The 18,700-nt window shown below is 58.4% G+C and overlaps 1 protein-coding gene across 4 annotated transcripts; it reads left to right on the forward strand.

Annotated features, from left to right (window-relative positions):
• ELAVL3 (ELAV like RNA binding protein 3) lies at positions 1-18,189 on the forward strand. 4 transcript variants are annotated; one of them, XM_055129395.1, is made up of 7 exons: positions 1-408; positions 8,473-8,695; positions 8,958-9,061; positions 12,561-12,714; positions 13,185-13,410; positions 14,231-14,269; positions 15,922-18,189. In XM_055129395.1, the coding sequence occupies exons 1-7, from the start codon at positions 400-402 to the stop codon at positions 16,271-16,273; spliced, it is 1,107 nt and encodes a 368-aa protein (XP_054985370.1). In that variant the 5' UTR covers positions 1-399; the 3' UTR covers positions 16,274-18,189. The 4 variants fall into 4 exon arrangements, with proteins under 4 accessions (XP_054985370.1, XP_004616644.2, XP_012790020.2 ...); XM_004616587.3 differs by having other exon boundaries at positions 15,943-18,189; XM_012934566.2 differs by having other exon boundaries at positions 8,476-8,695.
• Positions 18,190-18,700: the final 511 nt, after the last annotated feature.

Below are 18,700 nucleotides of genomic sequence, written 5' to 3' on the forward strand. Positions count from 1 at the left end.
GCGGGTGAGGGAAGAAGACCGAGCACCGGGACCCGACAGGCCGGGCCGAGGGGCGGCGGCGGCGGCGGCAGGCAGAGCGCAGAGATCTCTGTCGGGAAACGCGACCTCCAGTGGCCCCGCGGGGCCATACAGGGGACGTTCTCAACCCCGCGCCCGCTCCCTCTTTCCATCCTCTGCCGCCTGCAGGCCACCCCGGGGCCCGGTTTTTCTCGCGCGCGTCCCGGGGCCCGGGCCCGTACTCGGCCCTCTAGGGACCCGCTGCCTTCGCCAGCACCTCTGCAGCGGCCGCGTCAAAGGCCGCCCAGCCAGGACCCCGGCGTGTGCATCGAGCACCCGTCCAGGACTGCACGACCCCCGGAGTTGCCCTCAACACGGACCGCGCCCGCCGGGCACACAAGAATGGTCACTGTAGGTATTCCCCTGTCGCTAAGAGGGAATCTGGTCGGGGAGGGGTTAGGCGCATCGGCTCCGCGGAAACTGTGGGGGGGTAGGACCAGGCCTAGCTAGGCCCCGGGTGGGGGGGTAGGACCGAACCTGGGGCCTGAATGTGGGCAGGGCCGCGCCCAGAGTGCGGTGGGGGAGGGGGAGGGCGCTGAGATTCTGGCCCGAGATGCTTTAGGGAGCCGAGCGGCGTTTGGGGAGGGCGTCCTATGGTGCCCTGGGGGCGGGATTGCCCCCCTCCCGCGGGCCCGGTGGGGGAGGGGCCGCGGCGGCGGCGGATGCCTCCTCTATCCGGACCGGACCCGCAGGCCGCCCCAGACAAACGCAGGGCCCCACGGGCTGGTGCTGGGTCGGGACCAGAAGGCCAGGCGTCCCCCAGAGCCCCGGGGATGCGGGTGGCGTCGGACCGCGGGCTCCGGGCCTCGGCCGCGCCCGGGAGTGGGGCGTCTTGTCCTGGAGCCCGTCGACCTTGCGGCAAGCGGGGAGGGGAGAGGAGGGGGCGCGCCCAGAGGCCCCGCGGGCCCGCCGCCGCCGCGTCCCTTTGTTTCTCGGCGTTTCTTCGCGGGCCGTAGCCTCGCGCGGGCGCCTCCGGCTGCGGGGAGGGGGAGGGGAGAGGAGGGACCGCGGGGGAGGTGGGGGAGGTCCTGGCTTTTGGGTCCCAGCCCCCCACCCCCACCAGGAGATGGGGTAGAGGTCTGAGGCAGGGCCGCCCCCCGCCACCGTCCAAGTCGGGCGCCCCACCCCGCCGGGGATCTGGGCCGCGGGGTGACCTTGAGCGCGCCCGCCAGCCCGCCCGCCCGCCCGCGCCGCTCGCCGGCTCGCCCGGTGCTTTCAGCAACCACCGAGCTGGTCAGCTCCCGAGCGCGCGGCCACGCCCGGCCACGCCCGACCTGGCCACGCCCCTACCACGCCCATCTAGACCCCGCCCCCAGGTCTCCGGAGGCCTGGACTGGGCAGCGCGGGCGGCTCCCGGGGGCGGGGCTGACCAGTGGTGGCCCCACCCCGGCTCCACCCCCGCCCCCGCCGCGCCACCCCACTCCCCGCGCCGCCGCCGCGCGTCCTTTGTCTGGTCCCGACGCTCGGGCCTCTGTCTTCGGCTCTTGCCGGGTGCCCCGGGGGCTGTGGACGTGTGTCTCCGGACACCGGGCGTCATCAGCGAGTCGTGGCCGGCGCAGCAGGTGGGGGCTCGGCGCAAGACCCCTCCCTGCCGCGCGGGGGGACCCACCCACCTGGCTCCGGAGAGCCTAGGCCCACGTCCATGGTTCTAGGCTGTTCGCCTACGTGTCGAACCCTCTCTGGGCCTCGCGGGCTTCAGCCGGTCCGAAACGCTCGGAAGCCTCATGACCGCGGCGCGGGCATGCACAGAGCACATCCATCCCTCTCCTTGGAGAGGGGAACCGAGCCTGGAGCACAAAGGGGAGAGGGTGTGGCCAAAGGTCACCCCGGGCCCGGCCTTTGGAGGCCTGATGGCTCCCCGGAGCACTGAGGCAGCATCCCCCATGGCTGAGCCAGGCTGGGGGAGTGAGGGAGATGTGAAGGCCCAGCATGGAGGGCGGAAGACTCAGATGTGCCGCGGTGCCGCTGACACCACGTGGTGGCCCAGCCTAACCCAGCAGAGACTCTCAATGCCCTATTGTCACCCAAGTGTCTGTCAGCGTAAAGGGAGGTTCAGCTGGGAGCTGAGGGGGGGTCCCACACAGTGGGTGACACAGCAAGAGACCTCTGGCATCTTCATGGCCACATCCTAGGTCAGATGTGTGCCAAAAAATCAAAGAGTTGGAGAAAGGGCCGGAGAGGGGAGGAGGAAGAGAGGGGAGCTCAGAGAGAGAAGGTGGGGGTGGGGGCCAGAGCAGAGAGAGCTAGAGAGAAGTGTGGACCCTGGGGACTGGTTGGGGAGTGGCTGATGGTGGCTCCTTGCGTGGCAGTTGTCTCTGCATCTCTGTCTGTCCCCCAGACAGCCGCCAGAGCTTGCTCCACCCGTCCATCTTCCCGACCACACAGGCAGGTGTGGCCTTCACTAATCCCATCCCCATTAGTGGCTGAGCCGGCTCAGACACAGTCGGGGAAAAGTGACACTGATCGCGCTAAGCTGGAGGGCAGATGGGAGGGAGCTGGGCAGATTAGTAGCAGAATCCTTGGGGTCCCTGCTGGAGGCTCATCTAGTCCAGGACAGCATGGGGGAGGGAATGTGACAGTGGAGAGGTGTGAATTCTGTAACCCCATAGGCCCTGGGGTCCTGGGACCAAGAGTCTGTCTCTGCCACCTCCCGGATCACTCCCCTCTCTCACGGGAGACACAGGGAGGGAGGTGACATTTCAGTGCGGGAAGCCCATGGATACGTGGCACATGCTCCGTGCCTGGCCCATCGGAGGGTTCCAGAGCTGGGAGCTGGTCTATCCTCCCAACCGCGGCTCATGGGCTGCTGATTGCCTTCGAAGCGCCCAGAGCCGACCCCTCACAGGGTATTCTGGGAGCCCGGATGGGAATTTTGAGTCCACCTTCTGATGGGGAGGTGGTACCATTAGTGACCCGAGGGGGCAGTGCTCTGAGAATACACGGTGAGGATCATGCATGGTGGCACCAGCTGTGTGGGACTGGCAGGACAAGTGGGCAGGCCACGGTGCCGGGTGCTGGGTAGACGCTGGACGCTCGGCTTCTCTTGACTATATTTGTGCTCTGGACCTTTCCATGAAGACCGGACCTCTAAAGCCCACCCCGCCAAGCTAACTTATTGGTCCTCACTCAAGGGCTGCCCAACTCCCTGCAATTTGTCCCCCTCTTACTGTGACACCATTTTCTCTTCTGTGAAATGGGAAAGTGGCATGACACTCAAAGGCGGGAGAAGGAATTTGGGAGGGTTGCTAGCCAATGGTTCCCCCAGACTGGAGGGGCTCAAGCTTCGAAGGCAGCAGGCCTGGGTTCAGTCCCCAGCAATGCATGGTTTCCCCAGCGCAGCCAATAAAGATCCCTAAGCGTCACTGGATGTCGCTCCCCAAAACACACACGCATGCATGCACGCGCGCACACGCACACACACACACAGACACATACACACCCACGAGTTTGGGGGTATGTGGAGAGATAGTACAGAGGATAGGATGCATGTCACAAATGATAATGAATGTTTAGCATGTGGGCGGCCCTGGTTTTGATCCAAGGCATTACATGGACCCCTGAGAGCTGCCATTTGTAACTCCTACTGGCCCCCAAGTCTCTCTTAGCCACTGCATCTCCACATGTGGCCTTCCTTGCAGTAGAAAAAAAATAGGTAGAGGCTGGAGTAACAGAGTACGGTGGATGAGGGCTTGCCTTGCATGTAGCCATCCCTGGTTCTATCTCCAGCACTGAATAGGACCCTTCTGAGCACTACCAGGAATGGCCCGTGAGCTCATAACCAGAAATAAGCTGAATAGGCAACGGGTGTGGCCCCAAAAATAAGTAAGTGGGCTGGAGCGATAGTACAGTGGAGAGAGTACTTGTTTTGCTCATGGCCGACCGGGTTCGATCCCGGGCATCTCCTAGAATCCTCTGAGCAGCACCAGGAGTAATTCCTGAGTGCAGAATCAGGAATAACCTCTGAGCATCTTTAGGTGTGGCCATCCCTCCAAAAAAATTAAATAAAACAAAAGCCAAGCAAACAGAAAATTTCACGCATCTCTGCACCTTTGTTTCCTCTCGTCTGGGTCAGCTCAGGCTGCTATCCCCAAAATACATAAACTGCTGACGTCAGGGCCGGGGGAGACAGTGTGGAGGGCTAGTGCTGGCGCTTCCTGCGCGGACAGCACTGCCACTACCCCTAAAAGGGAAAGGTGGCTTAAACCACAGACGTTTATTTTTCACAGTTCTGAAGGTGAGCAGGCTAGGACCGATGTGATTTGGTCACATCCTGCTGTGCAGATCCCTGTAGGGATGCGGGGCAAAAAGCCCGCTCTCCCTCACCCCTTCTTCCCTGGCCGGATTCCCATCCAGGAGGACTCCATCCTCAGGACCTAATTACCTCTTTTTAAAGGTCCCCCCACTTCCAAGTTCCATCCCCCCAATGGGTGGGTTTGAACATGCAGATTGGAGATGGAGAGGCCCAGAAATTGATCCAGGGGTTGGAGCAATTGCACAGAAGGGAGGGACATTTACCTCGCATGTTGCTGACCCTGGCTTCATCCCCGGCACCCCATATGGCCCCCTGAGCACTTCCAGGAGTAATTCCTGAGCGCAGAGCTAGAAATAACCCCCAAGTATCGCTGGATGTAGCAAAAAAAAAAAAAAGTCTATAGCATTTGGTGGCAAGTGGGGGTGTTGCTCAGAGAGCACTCGAGGCCAGGGATGGACCTGGGGCCAGCCACACGCCAGGCAAGTGCCTTACCTCCTGCATATTCTCTCTAGCCTAGATTTTTTTTTTTTTTAAAGAACCAGTGATGGAACCAAGAACCTCAGGCATGCAAATCGTGCATTTTCTTTTCTTTTCTTTTTTTTAATTTTTTTTTTCTTTTTTCAGTCACACCTAGCAATGCTTAGGGGTTATTCCTGGCTCTGCACTCAGGAATTACTCCTGGCAGTGCTGGGGGGACCCTACGGAATGCCAGGGATCGAACCCGGGCTGGCCGTGTGCAGTCAGAGCCCTCCCTGCTGTGCTGTCACTCTGGCCCCAAGGCATTTCCCCACCCAGCCACATCCGCAGCCCAAGTCTACAGCACGGGAGGCGATAGTACAGCGGGGAGGACGTTTGCCTTTCATGCGGCCGAACAGGGTTTGATCCCCCTATCCCATAGGGTCCCCTGAGCACCGCTAGGAGTGATTCCTGAGTGCAGAGCCAGGACTTAACCCCTGAGCATCACCGGGTGTGACCCAAAAAGAAAAGAAACAAGAACAAAAAACAAATCTACAGCACGGTTTTAGCAACAGCATGTCCAACCATGCTGGGGGGGCGGGCTGGGGCCACTTGCAGGGATGAGTCACCCACCAGGTCCCACTGGGCTGGCATTTGGTGCCAGGGACGAGGATGTGGGACTGCTCGGGCCCACCTGGGGCCCTTCTGGCAGGGTTTAGGGGTCCCTGGGGTCAAGCCTGCAGTGCTGGAAGGCCATGCCCTGCTGGGGGCCAGCCTGGGCGGGGGGCGGGGGGGCAGGTGTGCAAGCACCTTGCCCCTGTTTCCCCCCCTGCCGTAGTATTCTTTGGTTTCTTTGTTGTTATTTTGCACCACACCCAGTGGCACTCAGGGCTTACTCCTGGCTTTGTATTCAGGGATGACTCTTTGTGGGGCTCTAACCCGGGTCCGGCATGTGCCAGGCCAGCCCCTTCCCTGCTGCTGTATTCTCTTTCCAGCCTCCCGGGTAGTATTTTTAAGGGGGGAGGTGAGTGTTTTCAGGCTTGTGATTGGTGACAGAAAACTCACTCTGCCCTGGGCCCCACCATAGCACCCGTATTGGGGAACAATTCTGCTATTACTATTTGGGGTCACGGTGGCTGAGATGATAAGCTTCTGTCACTGATTCTGTGGTCACAGCAAATACTGCTAATCAATCACAGGGTTTTTTTCTGCTGAAATTCAAGATGCCTTTGAATCCTTTTGGGTAGGCTACTCCCAGCTCAGCGCCCGGGCCTAGGCGTAGCTCCCCACAGTGCTCAGGAGAACATACGGTGTGTTGGGGATTGGAAACCCCCACTGCAGGGGCCAGAGAGACAAAACAGGGGGGAGGCATTTGCTGGGGTGAGCCCTGAGCGCAGCTGGGCGTGGTCCCCGAAGAATGAAATCAAAGAAAACACCACAAAGCAAAGTGAAAGTGCTCTCCCGAGGGCCCTTACAATGCTCTCGGGAACTGTTTCAGAGTTGTAAGAAATCGAAAGAAGAGGGCCTGGAGAGATGGGACAGCTTCAGGGCATGTGCCTTACATGCCACTGACTGGGGTTTGATCCTCAGCACCCCATATGATATGGGTCCCGAGCCCCAGCAGGCATGAGCACTGCTGGGTGGGGCCCCCAAACAAACAAACAACAACAGAGGGGAGCCAGTGCAACAGGACGGCCAGGAAGGCGTTGCCTGGTGCGTGGCTAACCCAGGTTTGATCCTCAGCATCCCAAATGGTTACCTGAGCACTGCCAGGAGTCATTTCTGACTGCAGAGCCAGGAATAATCCCTGAGCATCACCAGGTGTGGTCCCCCAAAACAAACAAACAAACAAAAAGCAGAGGAAGAAGGCAAGATGAAGAAGTTCATGTGTTGATGTTGGGGTTCTAGGCTCACTCTGGGCGGTCCTCCAGGACCAGGCAGTGCTGCCAAATCATCCTGAACCTGGATCTATAATCCCCACCGTCCATCCCGAACCTGGAGGTGCATCGACTTTGTCCAAAGCATTGCTTCCTGGAGCCACAGATGTGGCCTCATTGTCTGCACAGGGCCCGGGAGAGCAGGCAAAGAGCTGGAGCACAGCCTTCATGCGCAGGAGCCCCGGATTCTGTCCCCTGCAGTGCTGGGAGAGACGCCCTGGCAATGAGCCGGGAGTACTCTTGAGCACCTCCAGCTGTGCTCAAGACCCCCAATCCCCAAATGGAGTAAAATGCATTTCTTGTATGCACAGCACCCGGTCTTGTCCCCAGCACTACAAAAAGGAAAAGAAAAAACTAAAAAAGCGTAGGGCCTGAGCACTAGCCCAGCAGGGAGGGCATTTGTCTTGCACGCGGCAGACCCAAGTTAGATCCCCAGCATCCCATATATATCCCATATGGTCCCACAAGCACCGCCAGGAGTAATTCCTGAGTGCAGAGCCAGGAATAACCCCTGAGCATCGCTGGGTGTGACCCCAAAAGAAAAATAAAAAAGCATATCCCTGGATGGGGCTGGAGCGATAGCACAGCGGTTTTGGCATTTGCCTTGTACTCGGCTGACCCAGGTTCGATTCCCAGCATCCCATATGGTCCCCTGAGCACCACCAGGAGTAATTCCTGAGTGCAGAGCCAGGAGTGACCACGGTGCATCTCTGGGTGTGATCCAAAACGAAAAGAAAAAAAAAAGCATATTCCTGGCACCCCATGTGGTCTCCCAAACACCACCAGGAATAATCCCCAAGCACAGAACTGGGAATAGAAGTCCATCAGGCATGGCCTTCCAAAATTCTAAAAAGGGACCAAGGAGATAATATGGGGATTAAGGCCAGGCCTGTGTGACCCTGGTTCAACCACCGGCACCACATGGATCCTGAGCACCCCCAAGATGGCCCCCAACATCACAAGGCCCGAGTGCCACCCCACCCTTAACTCTTGCATTGAGCCAGCAGCAGATTGGCTGAGAAACGTCGGGAAAGGCTCTGGGCCCTCTTCCAACTTCTCGGGTTTTGTTTTGTTTCGTTTTGGGGCCTCATGTGGCGGTGCGCAGGAATATACTCTGGAATATTCTCCCAAAGGTGCTTAGGGAACTGTGTGAGGGGCCAGGGACCAAATCCAGGGTGGCCCCATGCAAGGCAAACACCCTTCCTACTATCCCATTGCTCCAGCCCCAAGAAATGGTTTTGAATGCCTAACCCAGAGCAGGGCTGGGGTTCTTGCTGGCACTAGACAAAGGCTGTGCATAGGGGAAGTGTTGGGTTCGGGGACCGGAGCGATAGCACGGTGGGGAGGGTGTTTGCTTTGGATGCAACTGACCTGCGTTCGATCCCCGGCATCCCACATGGCCCCCAAGCACCACCAGGAGTGATTCCTGAGCACAGAGCCAGGAATGACCCCTGAGCATTACTGAGTGTGGCCCAAAACTAAAAAAAAAAAAAGTCTTGGGTTTGACCCCCTCCTTTAAAACAAAAAAACTAAGTGAAGCGTCATGGGAAACTAGAGCAAATTGAACCAAGGGCACGTCCATGAGAAATTCCAATAGCAGCTGGAAACTTTTTGGCTGTAAAGTGCTTTGCCTGTGGTTCATGTGTTGGGGCAGACTGGGGGGCTGGACAGAATAAGGACAGACAGGACAGAATGCAGGACAGACAGATCCCTCAGAGCCCCCTGCCCGGCGGGGCCCGGCTGTGAGCAGATGTGGCCTGTTGTCTCCAGCAGATACTTGGGGCTATGGAGTCTCAGGTGGCAGGGGGGGGTCCGGCCGGCCCGGCCCTGCCCAACGGGCCGCTCCTGGGTACCAACGGAGCCACTGATGACAGCAAGACCAACCTCATCGTCAACTACCTGCCCCAGAACATGACCCAGGACGAGTTCAAGAGTCTCTTCGGCAGCATTGGGGACATCGAGTCCTGCAAATTGGTTCGGGACAAGATTACAGGTAGCTGCTGCCTGGGGGGCCCGGGGGACCCTGCGGGGGGTGAGGTGGGGCTGGGAGGCAGGTGAGCGGGGGGCTCTCTGGGGTGATGGGGGCAGGTGGAACTTAGGGTTCTAAAGTGGCCTGAGGAGGATGCAGAGGGTGTGGTGCTGGTTCTCAGTACCCTGGAGTGGGCAGTTCAGGGAAGCCAGGATGTGGGGGGTGGGGATGACCTGGCAGACTGGGGGAGGGGATCGGGGGCCCTCACTACCTCATGCCCCCACAGGTCAGAGTCTTGGCTACGGGTTTGTGAATTACTCAGACCCCAATGATGCTGACAAAGCCATCAACACCCTCAACGGCCTCAAACTACAGACCAAGACCATTAAGGTGAGGGCAACTGTGGGCCTGTGTCCCCATCGACCCAGAAAGCCATCCCCGGGGGTGGGGGGCTGGTTCTGCCTCTAAGAATCTCAGTTCCCACAGGGAGAGGGTCTGGGGCTCAGGAGAGCTGCCCCCTCCTGGCCTTTGTCAGCGAACTGGGGGAGGGGCTGGCGCATCTGCCATCTGGAGCCTAATTAGGGGGGGAGGGCAGGATGGGGCGGCCCCTCCCCCCACCCCATAAGCGCCTCTCCCCCACCCATGAGTGCCCCTCCCTCAAGGGCCTCCCCTGCCCTGCCACAGCTGGGCCCCAGCGAAGCCTCACTCCCAGGAGAGGGCATCACCATGGAAACCCCCCTCTCTAGGTTTGCCTGGGGGTGTCTGGGCTCCGCCCTGCAAATCTGCTCTTGAACCCCAGGGGAGGCTGGGGAGGGGAGCCGCCCATCTGGCCCCCAGCTCGCCCTGGTACAGGGGTCGTGTCCTTTTTCGAAACCGGGAAGGGAGAGCTGTGCTGGGGTCCCGCCAGGGCCCTCCTGCCACCACAGGCTGCTTCCTGGCGCCTGGAAACATTGGGCACGTGTCTGGGGGGTCTCAAAGTGACACGGAGTTGTGTGGTGCAGCGTGTGCCTTGTTGCGGTGACAGGGAGGTGTGCGCCTACCGGCCCCTGAGTGTGTGTGGTTCTGGGACTCGGCAGTTCACCATGCCCATGTGTCACCAGGAATAAGGCAGTGATGTATGCATGGGATGTACGTGCACGCGTGTATGCTTATGTGCTTATGTTCATGCGTGTGTATATTTGCGGGTGTGCTTGTATCAGTGCAGGAGACCATGGGCGCAGCTGACCACACAGTCCCCGTTTTGCAGCCTAAATTCTATACTGCCAGGCCCCTCCTGGTGTGGGGGTGTGGGAGGAGCCCCCCACGTCCGGGGTGGCTTGGGGAAGCCCTAGAAGATCCTGTCTGTGCTCTGGAGAGGACAGCAGCCAGTTCCCGAGATCCCAGACCACACAGCTCGCCGCCAGAGCGTGCCCGCTGTGTCAGCACCAAGCAGTCACTGTGTTTGAGTGATGGGGACAAAATGAAGGCCGTTGGTCAACAGGCTTGGTTGGGAGGCACCCTGCAGGGCACGGAGTCCACGCGTGGCTCTCTGCTCAGGGGGTGCTCTGAGCTCAGACTGGGTCCCCCAGCCCCTCTGGGCCATCTCTCCCGCCCCTTACTCCAAACCCCCCCACCAGGCTGCCAGATGTACTCCACGGTACTAACGAGAACCCCCCCATGCCATGCAGGAACGCCCTTACCCCTATCTCCCCTGGTCTCCTTTATTTTTTTCTGGGGGGTCGCAGATAGTGATGCTTTGGAATCCCTCCTGCCAGTGCCAGGGGACCCTGTACTGTGCTGGGAATGAAATGGGGGGTTGCTGCGTGTAGTGAGTGCCTTACCTCCTCAACTCTCAGACCCCTCATTCTTTTTATTCAGGGTGGGGGTGTAGAAGACCCCCAACCACTTTTTTTTTTCTTTTTAAGTCACACCCGGCAATGCACAGGGGTTACCTCCTGGCTTTGAACTCAGGAATTACTCCTGGTGGTGCTCAGGGGACCATATGGGATGCTGGGAATCAAACCCCAGTCGGCCGCGTGCAAGGCAAATGCCCTACATGCTGTGCTATTGCTCCAGCCCCCCAACCACTTTTGACTTTGTGCTCAAGGTTCATTTCTGGCTGGACTTGGGGAACTATATGGGATTCTGGGAATTTAATTCAGGTCAGTTACATACATGACAATCCCAATGTACTCTCTCTCAACGCTCTTTCTTTTTTTCTCTCTTTCTTTCTCTCTCCTTTCTTTCTCTTTCTCTCTCTTTTTTCTCTGTCTCTCTTTCTTTTTTGGTTTTGGGGTCACACCTGGCAATGTTCAGGGCTTACTCCTGGCTCTGTACTCAGAGATTACTCCTGGCATAACTCAAGGAAACTTATGGGGTGCCGGGGATTGAACTCGGGTCAGCTGTGTGCAAGGCAAATGCCCTCCCCGCTCTCCTCATTCTTTTTTAAAAATACTGGTGGAGGGGCTGGAGCAATAGCACAGTGGGTAGGGCGTTTGTCTTGCATGCAGCTGACCCAGGTTCGATTCCCAGCATCCCATATGGTCCCCCAAGCACCGCCAGGAGTAATTCCTGAGTGCAGAGCCAGGAGTAACCCCTGAGCATCGCTAGGTGTGATCCCCCAAAAAAATACTGGTTGAGTCCAGTGAATCTGCCAAAGGCGGCCCTGCTGACCCTGATCATGACCATGTCTGCCCATGGTCAGAGGCTGATGTGGAGCTGGGGGTGCTCCCTCCCACAGGGCAGCCCCAGGTCGCCGCACATCAGGCTGAGTGATAAACATACAATCAGATGGGGTCACACGAAGCCCTGCCACCCTGTAAATGGACTTTTCTTTCCCGTTGACAATACTCACCACTGTTTGGGAGGAATAAATATATACACGCCCAGCATTTTTGAAACCACTGCAGACTCCATTGTTGGCCTGGGGCCTGGGGATGACAGGACGAAAAACGTGTCCCATTCACAAGGAAAGAGAGGATTGTGGGGGCTTGGGGGGAGGGAGGCACTGGATCCAGCCGGGAAGGGAAAGGGAGGTCATTTCACCCAAACCTGGAGAAGGCAGAAACAGGAGCAGGACCTGGGAAGGGGCAATGCCAAGTCAAAGCCAGCCAGCCAGTGTGTTGGGACCTTGAAGGACGGTTCCAGGGCAAGGAAGGTGGACAGGGATGAAGCAGAGGGAAGCTGGGTGGGGGGGGTCTGTTAGGGTCTTGCAGACCCAGAAAGGGCTTTAAGGCAGAGGAAAGTGGGAACCATTGAGGGTTAAGCAGGAGATGCTGGTGCCCCAGCCCGGGTGCTCGCGGGCGCCCTCTGGCTGTTGTAGGGAGAACGACTGCCAGCGGGAAGGAGGGTGACCGAGGGGGAGGAGTCACCGGCCGGGTCTTTGGGGGATCCTGGGTTAGTGGGGTGAGCATGGAAGTGGGGAGAAGAGTGGAAGGTGGATTGCACGCAAATGTGAAAGAGGTTGTCTGGGTTTCAAATCTGGAGACCTGAGCCCCAGAATCACTGACAGGAAAGGGAGAGGTGTGTGGAGATAGGTGTGGCCGTGTGTGTGTGTGTATGTGTGTGTGTGTGTGTGTGTGTGTGTGTGTGTGTGTGTGTGTGTGTGCGTGTGTGTGTGTGAGAGAGAGAGAGAGAGAGAGAGAGAGACTTTGTGGGGCAAGTGGAGGCAACCGAGATGGATACGGAGTTTTCAAGGTTGAACAGGTGGCCAGAAACGTCCAGGGCCCAGTGTAGGTCCCCAGCTAGGTGGTGACGCTAGGTGACCCCAGACACCCACAGTGGTCTCCCAACCTCACCCACGGTGTCCAATGGAGATCCTGGGGCGAGGTGGGCACAAAAAAGGCCCCTCGGAAGGGCTGGAGGAGGCCTGGATCTCCGCATTCAGAAATGGGTACTGCCGGGCCTCCAGGTGTCCTACGCCAGACCCAGCTCCGCGTCTATCCGGGATGCCAACCTCTACGTCAGCGGCCTCCCCAAGACCATGAGCCAAAAGGAGATGGAGCAGCTTTTCTCCCAGTACGGCCGCATCATCACTTCCCGCATCCTGGTGGACCAGGTCACAGGTCAGGCTGCGTGCCCGGGAGCCAGGGCCAAAGGAGGCGTGGTCAGGAGGTGGGACAGGAGGACACGGCCAGAGGAGGTGGGGTGGGAGGTGGGATGGGAGGGCGTGGCCAGGTAGGTGTGGGCGGGAGGTGGGGCTGGAGGGCACGGCCAGAGGAGGTGTGGGTGGGAGGCGGGGCCACAGGGTCAAGGTCAAGGAAGCTGTGGAGGGGCCAAAGGGAGAAAAGTGGGGGCGTTGAGTGTCTGGAGTGCATGCCCCACTCTCACGGGAGGCGGGTTCTGTGTCCAGCATTGATGAGTCGCTAAGCACCGCAAGGTATTGGCCTGTTGGTTCCCCTATGCACCTCTGGGAAGCCCGCCCCCCCAAAAAATAAAGGGGAGATAAAACGAATGTGCTGATAGCAGGGCGGGCCTCGATTTTGGGGGGAAGGGTGGGGCCGCAAGGTTGTCAGCCCGCCCCCCGCCCTGGCAGGCGTCTCCCGGGGTGTGGGCTTCATCCGCTTCGACAAGAGGATCGAGGCCGAGGAGGCCATCAAGGGATTGAACGGGCAGAAGCCGCTGGGCGCGGCCGAACCCATCACGGTAAAGTTCGCCAACAACCCGAGCCAGAAGACCGGCCAGGCCCTGCTCACGCACCTCTACCAGTCGTCAGCCCGGCGCTATGCGGGGCCCCTGCACCACCAGACGCAGCGCTTCCGGTGAGACGCCCCGCGTGCCCCCGCAGGCATAGGGGCATGCACTGTGTGTGCAAGGGTCGGGTGTGGGTTGCCTACCAGTGGTGTTTCTGATGACTCCAGTTTTTAGGTGTCCAGCTCTGGCAGCTTTCTTTTGGTTATGTGATTCGGTGGCTGCTGGCTGCCTGTACCTCAGTTTCCCCATTCACATGAAGCATAGCTTGTCCTCATTGTAAAATAAGCACAGAGGGGCAGGAGTGAGGACAGAGAGCTAGGACATCGGGCAGGGTGCTTGCCTTGCAGGCAGCTATATGCAAGGGTGAAAACTATACAGTACAGGACACTAAAATCCAGGTCCTGGTGTAAGGCAAAGTGGGGATTGGGGACAGAGAAAGGATGAAAGGTTTGAATCCCCAGCACCGCCAGGGGTACTTCTGAGCACTACTCGATATGGCCCCCAAACCACAAATTAAAAAGTGGGCAACATGGGTGCCCCTCAAGGATTCTGTGTGATCTCCCTTCAGTTGACTGTGACCCTCAGTGTCACCTTTGTTTAGGAATCACATTCCCCCATCGGAGATGGGATCCACCCTGCAATGTGGGGACAGGCAAATGCAGTCCCCTCCCCCCAGAGGGGAATGACAAGGATGGAGAGGCGGGCAGGGGCAGTGGCTGAGTGACTGAGAGTTTCCGTGCCAGGCGGTGTCCAGCCGGGCAGGGAGCAGGCGCGTGGGGACAGCGCTGGCGCTGTGGCCTGCTGGGTGGGGGTGGGGCAGGCTGGTCCCTGCTGGCTGGCCGATGGTGTGTCCAGGGCCACCGGTGACCAGCCCCTTCTCTTCTGCAGGCTGGACAACTTGCTTAACATGGCTTACGGAGTCAAAAGGTAATAGTGACCCTCCCTGCTGTCCCCAGCCTCTTGTCCCCACCCCACCCCTAGCCTGGTCCAGATGAATGTCCCTCTCACCTTCAGCCCTAAGTTTGTCCTCTGAATTCTGTATGCCCCTGTCCCGGAGTTGCATGGAGTCCTTGAGAGATTGGGGGCCCGAGGGTGAGGGCTGGGGTTCTAGCCTCTCAGTAGAGCATTTGTCTGGCATGCGTGAGCCCTGAGTTTGAGTCTTAGCACCACTAAAAAAGAAAGGAAATGGCAGGAGCTGGGCAGATGACTCAAAGGGCTAGAGTTTGAGCATGCAGGGAGGGCTTCCTGGAGGTGGTGCTCACAGGTCCATGGCAGTGGTGTTCATGACTCATCTCAGCCCAGCAGAACAGTGGTCAGGGCCTCGAGGGGACAGAGAGGCAGGTAGGGATCCTCACCCCTCGGGTGACAAGGCTGAGTTCCTGGCAGCAGAGCCAGCCTTCTCCACCCCTTTGATTTTGGCCTTTTTTTTTTTTTGCCTTATGGGTCACACCCAGTGATGATCAGGAGTTACTCCTGGCTCATGCACTCAGGAATTACTCCTGGTGGTGCTCGGGGGACCATATAGGATGCTGGGAATCAACCCGGGTCGGCTACGTGCAAGGCAATGTCCCACCCGCTGTGCTATCGCTCCAGCCCTTCCATCCCCTCTGTTGAGTGCACCTCGAGAAGGTTGGCGTGCCTGAAGGACATGGGTGGAGCCAAATCTGACCTTTCATTTATTCATTTACTCATTTATTCATTCCCTCATTCATTCACTCACTCCGCAAACACCTCCCAAGAGCCACCCCCATGCTTGGACTTGTTTCGGGACCAGGGTCCCCCCAGAATGGAGGCTCTCAGAAAAGATGGAATCTATAATAAATGTGGCCTGCACCCCTTCTCCATGGTCTCACTCTCGGTGATGTGGGCTCCCCACCTGAGATCCAAGACTCAGGAGGACCCTGTGATGTGCTGAGAAGTGCCATATGGTGGCACTTCTCCCCAGGTCCTGGCTGTGGCCCTCTGTCTGCCCCATCCCCAGAGAAAGCGTAGGCACCTTTAGGACCCAAACCTATGACGAGGGGACCCCTGGATTTGATCTGAGTGGAGAACACGAGTGGTCAGCGCCTTTACAGGGTCCATTGAGGCTGCCCTGCTTGACAGTGGTGCCGGGACTCAAACTGGATCCCACTCCAACCAGGCTCCCGACATGGCCTCCAGGTTGGGGCTCAGTGTATGTGTGTGGGAGGGGTCTGGATCTCCACAGTCAAGGACAGGTTTGGTCAAAGGTCAGGGGTCAAGGCCACCAAGTGAGGACAGGGGGCAATGCACCCACCCTGCATAGTGGCCCCTGTGGTCCCAGTGATCCCATCCGGCCAGAAGGGATCTCGAGTTTCGGATTAGGAGGAAGCCCTGAGCACCGAAGGCTGTGGCCCCCAAACCAAAACAAACAACGAAGCTCAGGGGTCAGGGCAAAGCTGACCCCTGACCCCCGGAAGGGCCAGTATGAAGATTGGGGCAGGGTCTCAGGTCTGGACAGAGTGGACAGAGTGGAAGCACTGGAGTGGGACTCAGGCTCTGGGCAGGGTCGGGGGTGCGCATGGGGTGTCAGGGCAGAGCCCGCGTGACCCCCAAAGTAGTCCCCTGTCGCTCATCGCCAGGTTCTCGCCCATCGCCATCGACGGCATGAGTGGTCTCGCGGGTGTCGGCCTGTCGGGGGGCGCAGGGGGCGCCGGCTGGTGCATCTTCGTGTACAACTTGTCGCCAGAGGCGGACGAGAGTGTCCTGTGGCAGCTGTTCGGGCCCTTTGGGGCTGTGACCAACGTCAAGGTCATCCGCGACTTCACCACCAACAAGTGCAAAGGCTTTGGCTTCGTCACCATGACCAACTACGACGAGGCGGCCATGGCCATCGCCAGCCTCAACGGCTACCGCCTGGGCGAGCGCGTGCTGCAAGTGTCGTTCAAGACCAGCAAACAGCACAAGGCCTGAGGCACCGCCTGGCCTGGGCAGCAGAGAGAGACAGAGAGAGAGAGAGAGAGAGGGAGAGAGAGAGAGCGAGAGAGAGGGGGCCGGAGACGGCACAGGCAGACCCTGCACGGCCCAGGGCCTCGCAGCCTGGCGGAAGCCATAGGGTGAGCACTCGGGGAGGGTGGCCTCAGGGTCTGCAGGGAAAGGGGAAGGAGGCCCGGGGGTCCCCCACCTCATGCTCCTGCCGCCTCATCCCGGCCTGGGCTGTGCACTCTCTCGTCTTGGTTTCGTTCATGGCGATGGTTTTGTTTCTTTTTTCAGCTAAAGAGAAAGATCAGGGCCCCCCCCCCTCAACCACCCTCCATGGCATGGTTGGGGGCAGTGTCACCGGGGGGTGCCCAGGCCTCCCCAATCACATCTAGGTGACCTTGAAGAAGGGGAGGGGGAAGACAGGTTTAACAATCCCCAAAAAAGCAAATCGTGAGGAGGGGAGGTAGGGGCTTCCTCCCCCAGAGCCCTTCCTCGGAGGAGAAGAATGAGGTACAGCTAGGAGGGGCTGAAACAGAAACAAAATGGGAAAAAAAAAAGGGGGGGTGGGAGGGGCAGAAAAACTCTATTTTTGTAAAAAGGGGAAAAAAAAGACCTCGTGGAGAATTTTTACTGGGGATTCTTGAACTTGAAAAAAAAAAGACAAAAAAAAAAGAAAATATTTTGGCAAGTTATGTTTACCAACTGGGCAGGAACACGGAGCAGGGCACCCCGGCTGGGGGCCACCAGCGCACCGAGAAACAGCCAGGCCGGGGTGCACGCGCACACACAGACACACTCAGACAGTCCCAGGTACCCACGGACACGTTGAGGGTGTCAGGGGCCAAATTCAAAGGCGCAGCCGAACCTGGGAAGCTGAGACGGGGGCTGCCATGGGCGTGGCGTGGGCGTGGCCAAGCCTGGCCGCGGGCGCGAGGCACGCGCACGCGCAGACTCTCCTGTCTATGCGGCCGTGGCCACCTTGGGGTTTAGGCACACAAATGCAGGCACCCGGTCCCAGGGACACAGCCAGGACACCCAGAGACACAGCAACATGCCTCTAGTTCCCCTCAGGCCCAGGTAAGTGGACCGGCCCCACCCGCTTCCTCCAGCTAGGCCGCCACCCCCCCCCACCGGGGTGGGCAGTTGCGGGGGCGCCGCCCCCCATCTCCCTGCCGCCCACGAATGCAGGCGTGCACACACAGCGTCCATCCAGACACACGATACCTCGTTCCACTTTGGCGTCACGGTGGGTCGGAGGCCGCCCTCCCCACCCCCAACATTTGAGGCCAAAGGATCCCCCTGACCCTGGATGTGACCCTCCCCTGGGCCAGAGTCCCTATTTCCCATGAGGCCACGGGGGAAGGCTGGCCCCCCCAAACTCCTCCTCCAGGCCCAGGGGCCCCACACTCCTTTCCCGTCCACTTGTGCCCCCCCTTTCAGTTTGTTGGGTTTATCCGTCTTTCTACATGAGTGAGGGCCATGGACCCGGCCCGGCCCAGGGCTTCTGTTTCATCTTTATTATTATTATTATTATTATTATTATTTTGCCTATCCCAGTAGTTTTCATACAGATCCCAACAGAAGCCCCAGGCCGGAGTCCCGGGGGAGCCCTCCCCACAGCCCCCCATCCCCTTCCTGCAGCGGGTCCCCTCCCTCGTCGTCCCAACTGAGAATCGCAAACCCCAATTTCAGCTTTAGTTGCCTTCCCTCCGACGGCCCCGCGCGCCCAGCTCTCTCTCCCCGCCTTCCCAGTGTTGTTCGTGGGGCTTCTTCTGCTGCAAGGAACAAAAAAGAGAAAAAAAAATCAAAACGACAAAAAAAAAAGTCACAAGAGAAAAAAAAATGACAAAAAAAAGAAGAAAATCAAACACAGAAGAGATTAAAAAAAAAAAAAGAAAAGAAAAAAATCCAGATATAAACTGGCACCAGTTAACTTTCTTGTACTTTTTTGCCGAATTTAGCTTCTTGTAGTTTTAACTTATTGCTATGTTAACTATTTATTCTCTGTCGCCTTGGAAGGACATCTGTGTATATTTATGTTTCTCTCATCTGGTTGGCTTGTTCAAGGGACCACCGCGTTCTCTTCGTTTCTTTCTGTTTTTTTGCCGAGACGTGGTTATGCCTAATTTATTTATCAAAGGAAAGTGGAATTATTCAAGTAATAATAATTATTAATAACCGTAATGGTAGCTGAGTGGCCCCCCGGGCCCAGGGGGGCCTGCTCTGTGGGGCAGTCCCCATGACCAGTGGCTTCGGCCGGGGTGTCCAGGAAAACCCTTTTTTGCTCGTCTTGAGAATTTTTTCAGTCTTTAGCTGGTGAAGACCCTAGCTTGTTCTTGATACACGAACCTATTTATTCTTGTGGTTTTTTAAGTCCTTCCCACTTCCCCGCCCCCCTCCAGTAGGGCAGGCACCCCC

Source organism: Sorex araneus, chromosome 2 (assembly GCF_027595985.1).
Source record: "Sorex araneus isolate mSorAra2 chromosome 2, mSorAra2.pri, whole genome shotgun sequence".
Taxonomy (NCBI): Eukaryota; Metazoa; Chordata; class Mammalia; order Eulipotyphla; family Soricidae; genus Sorex; species Sorex araneus.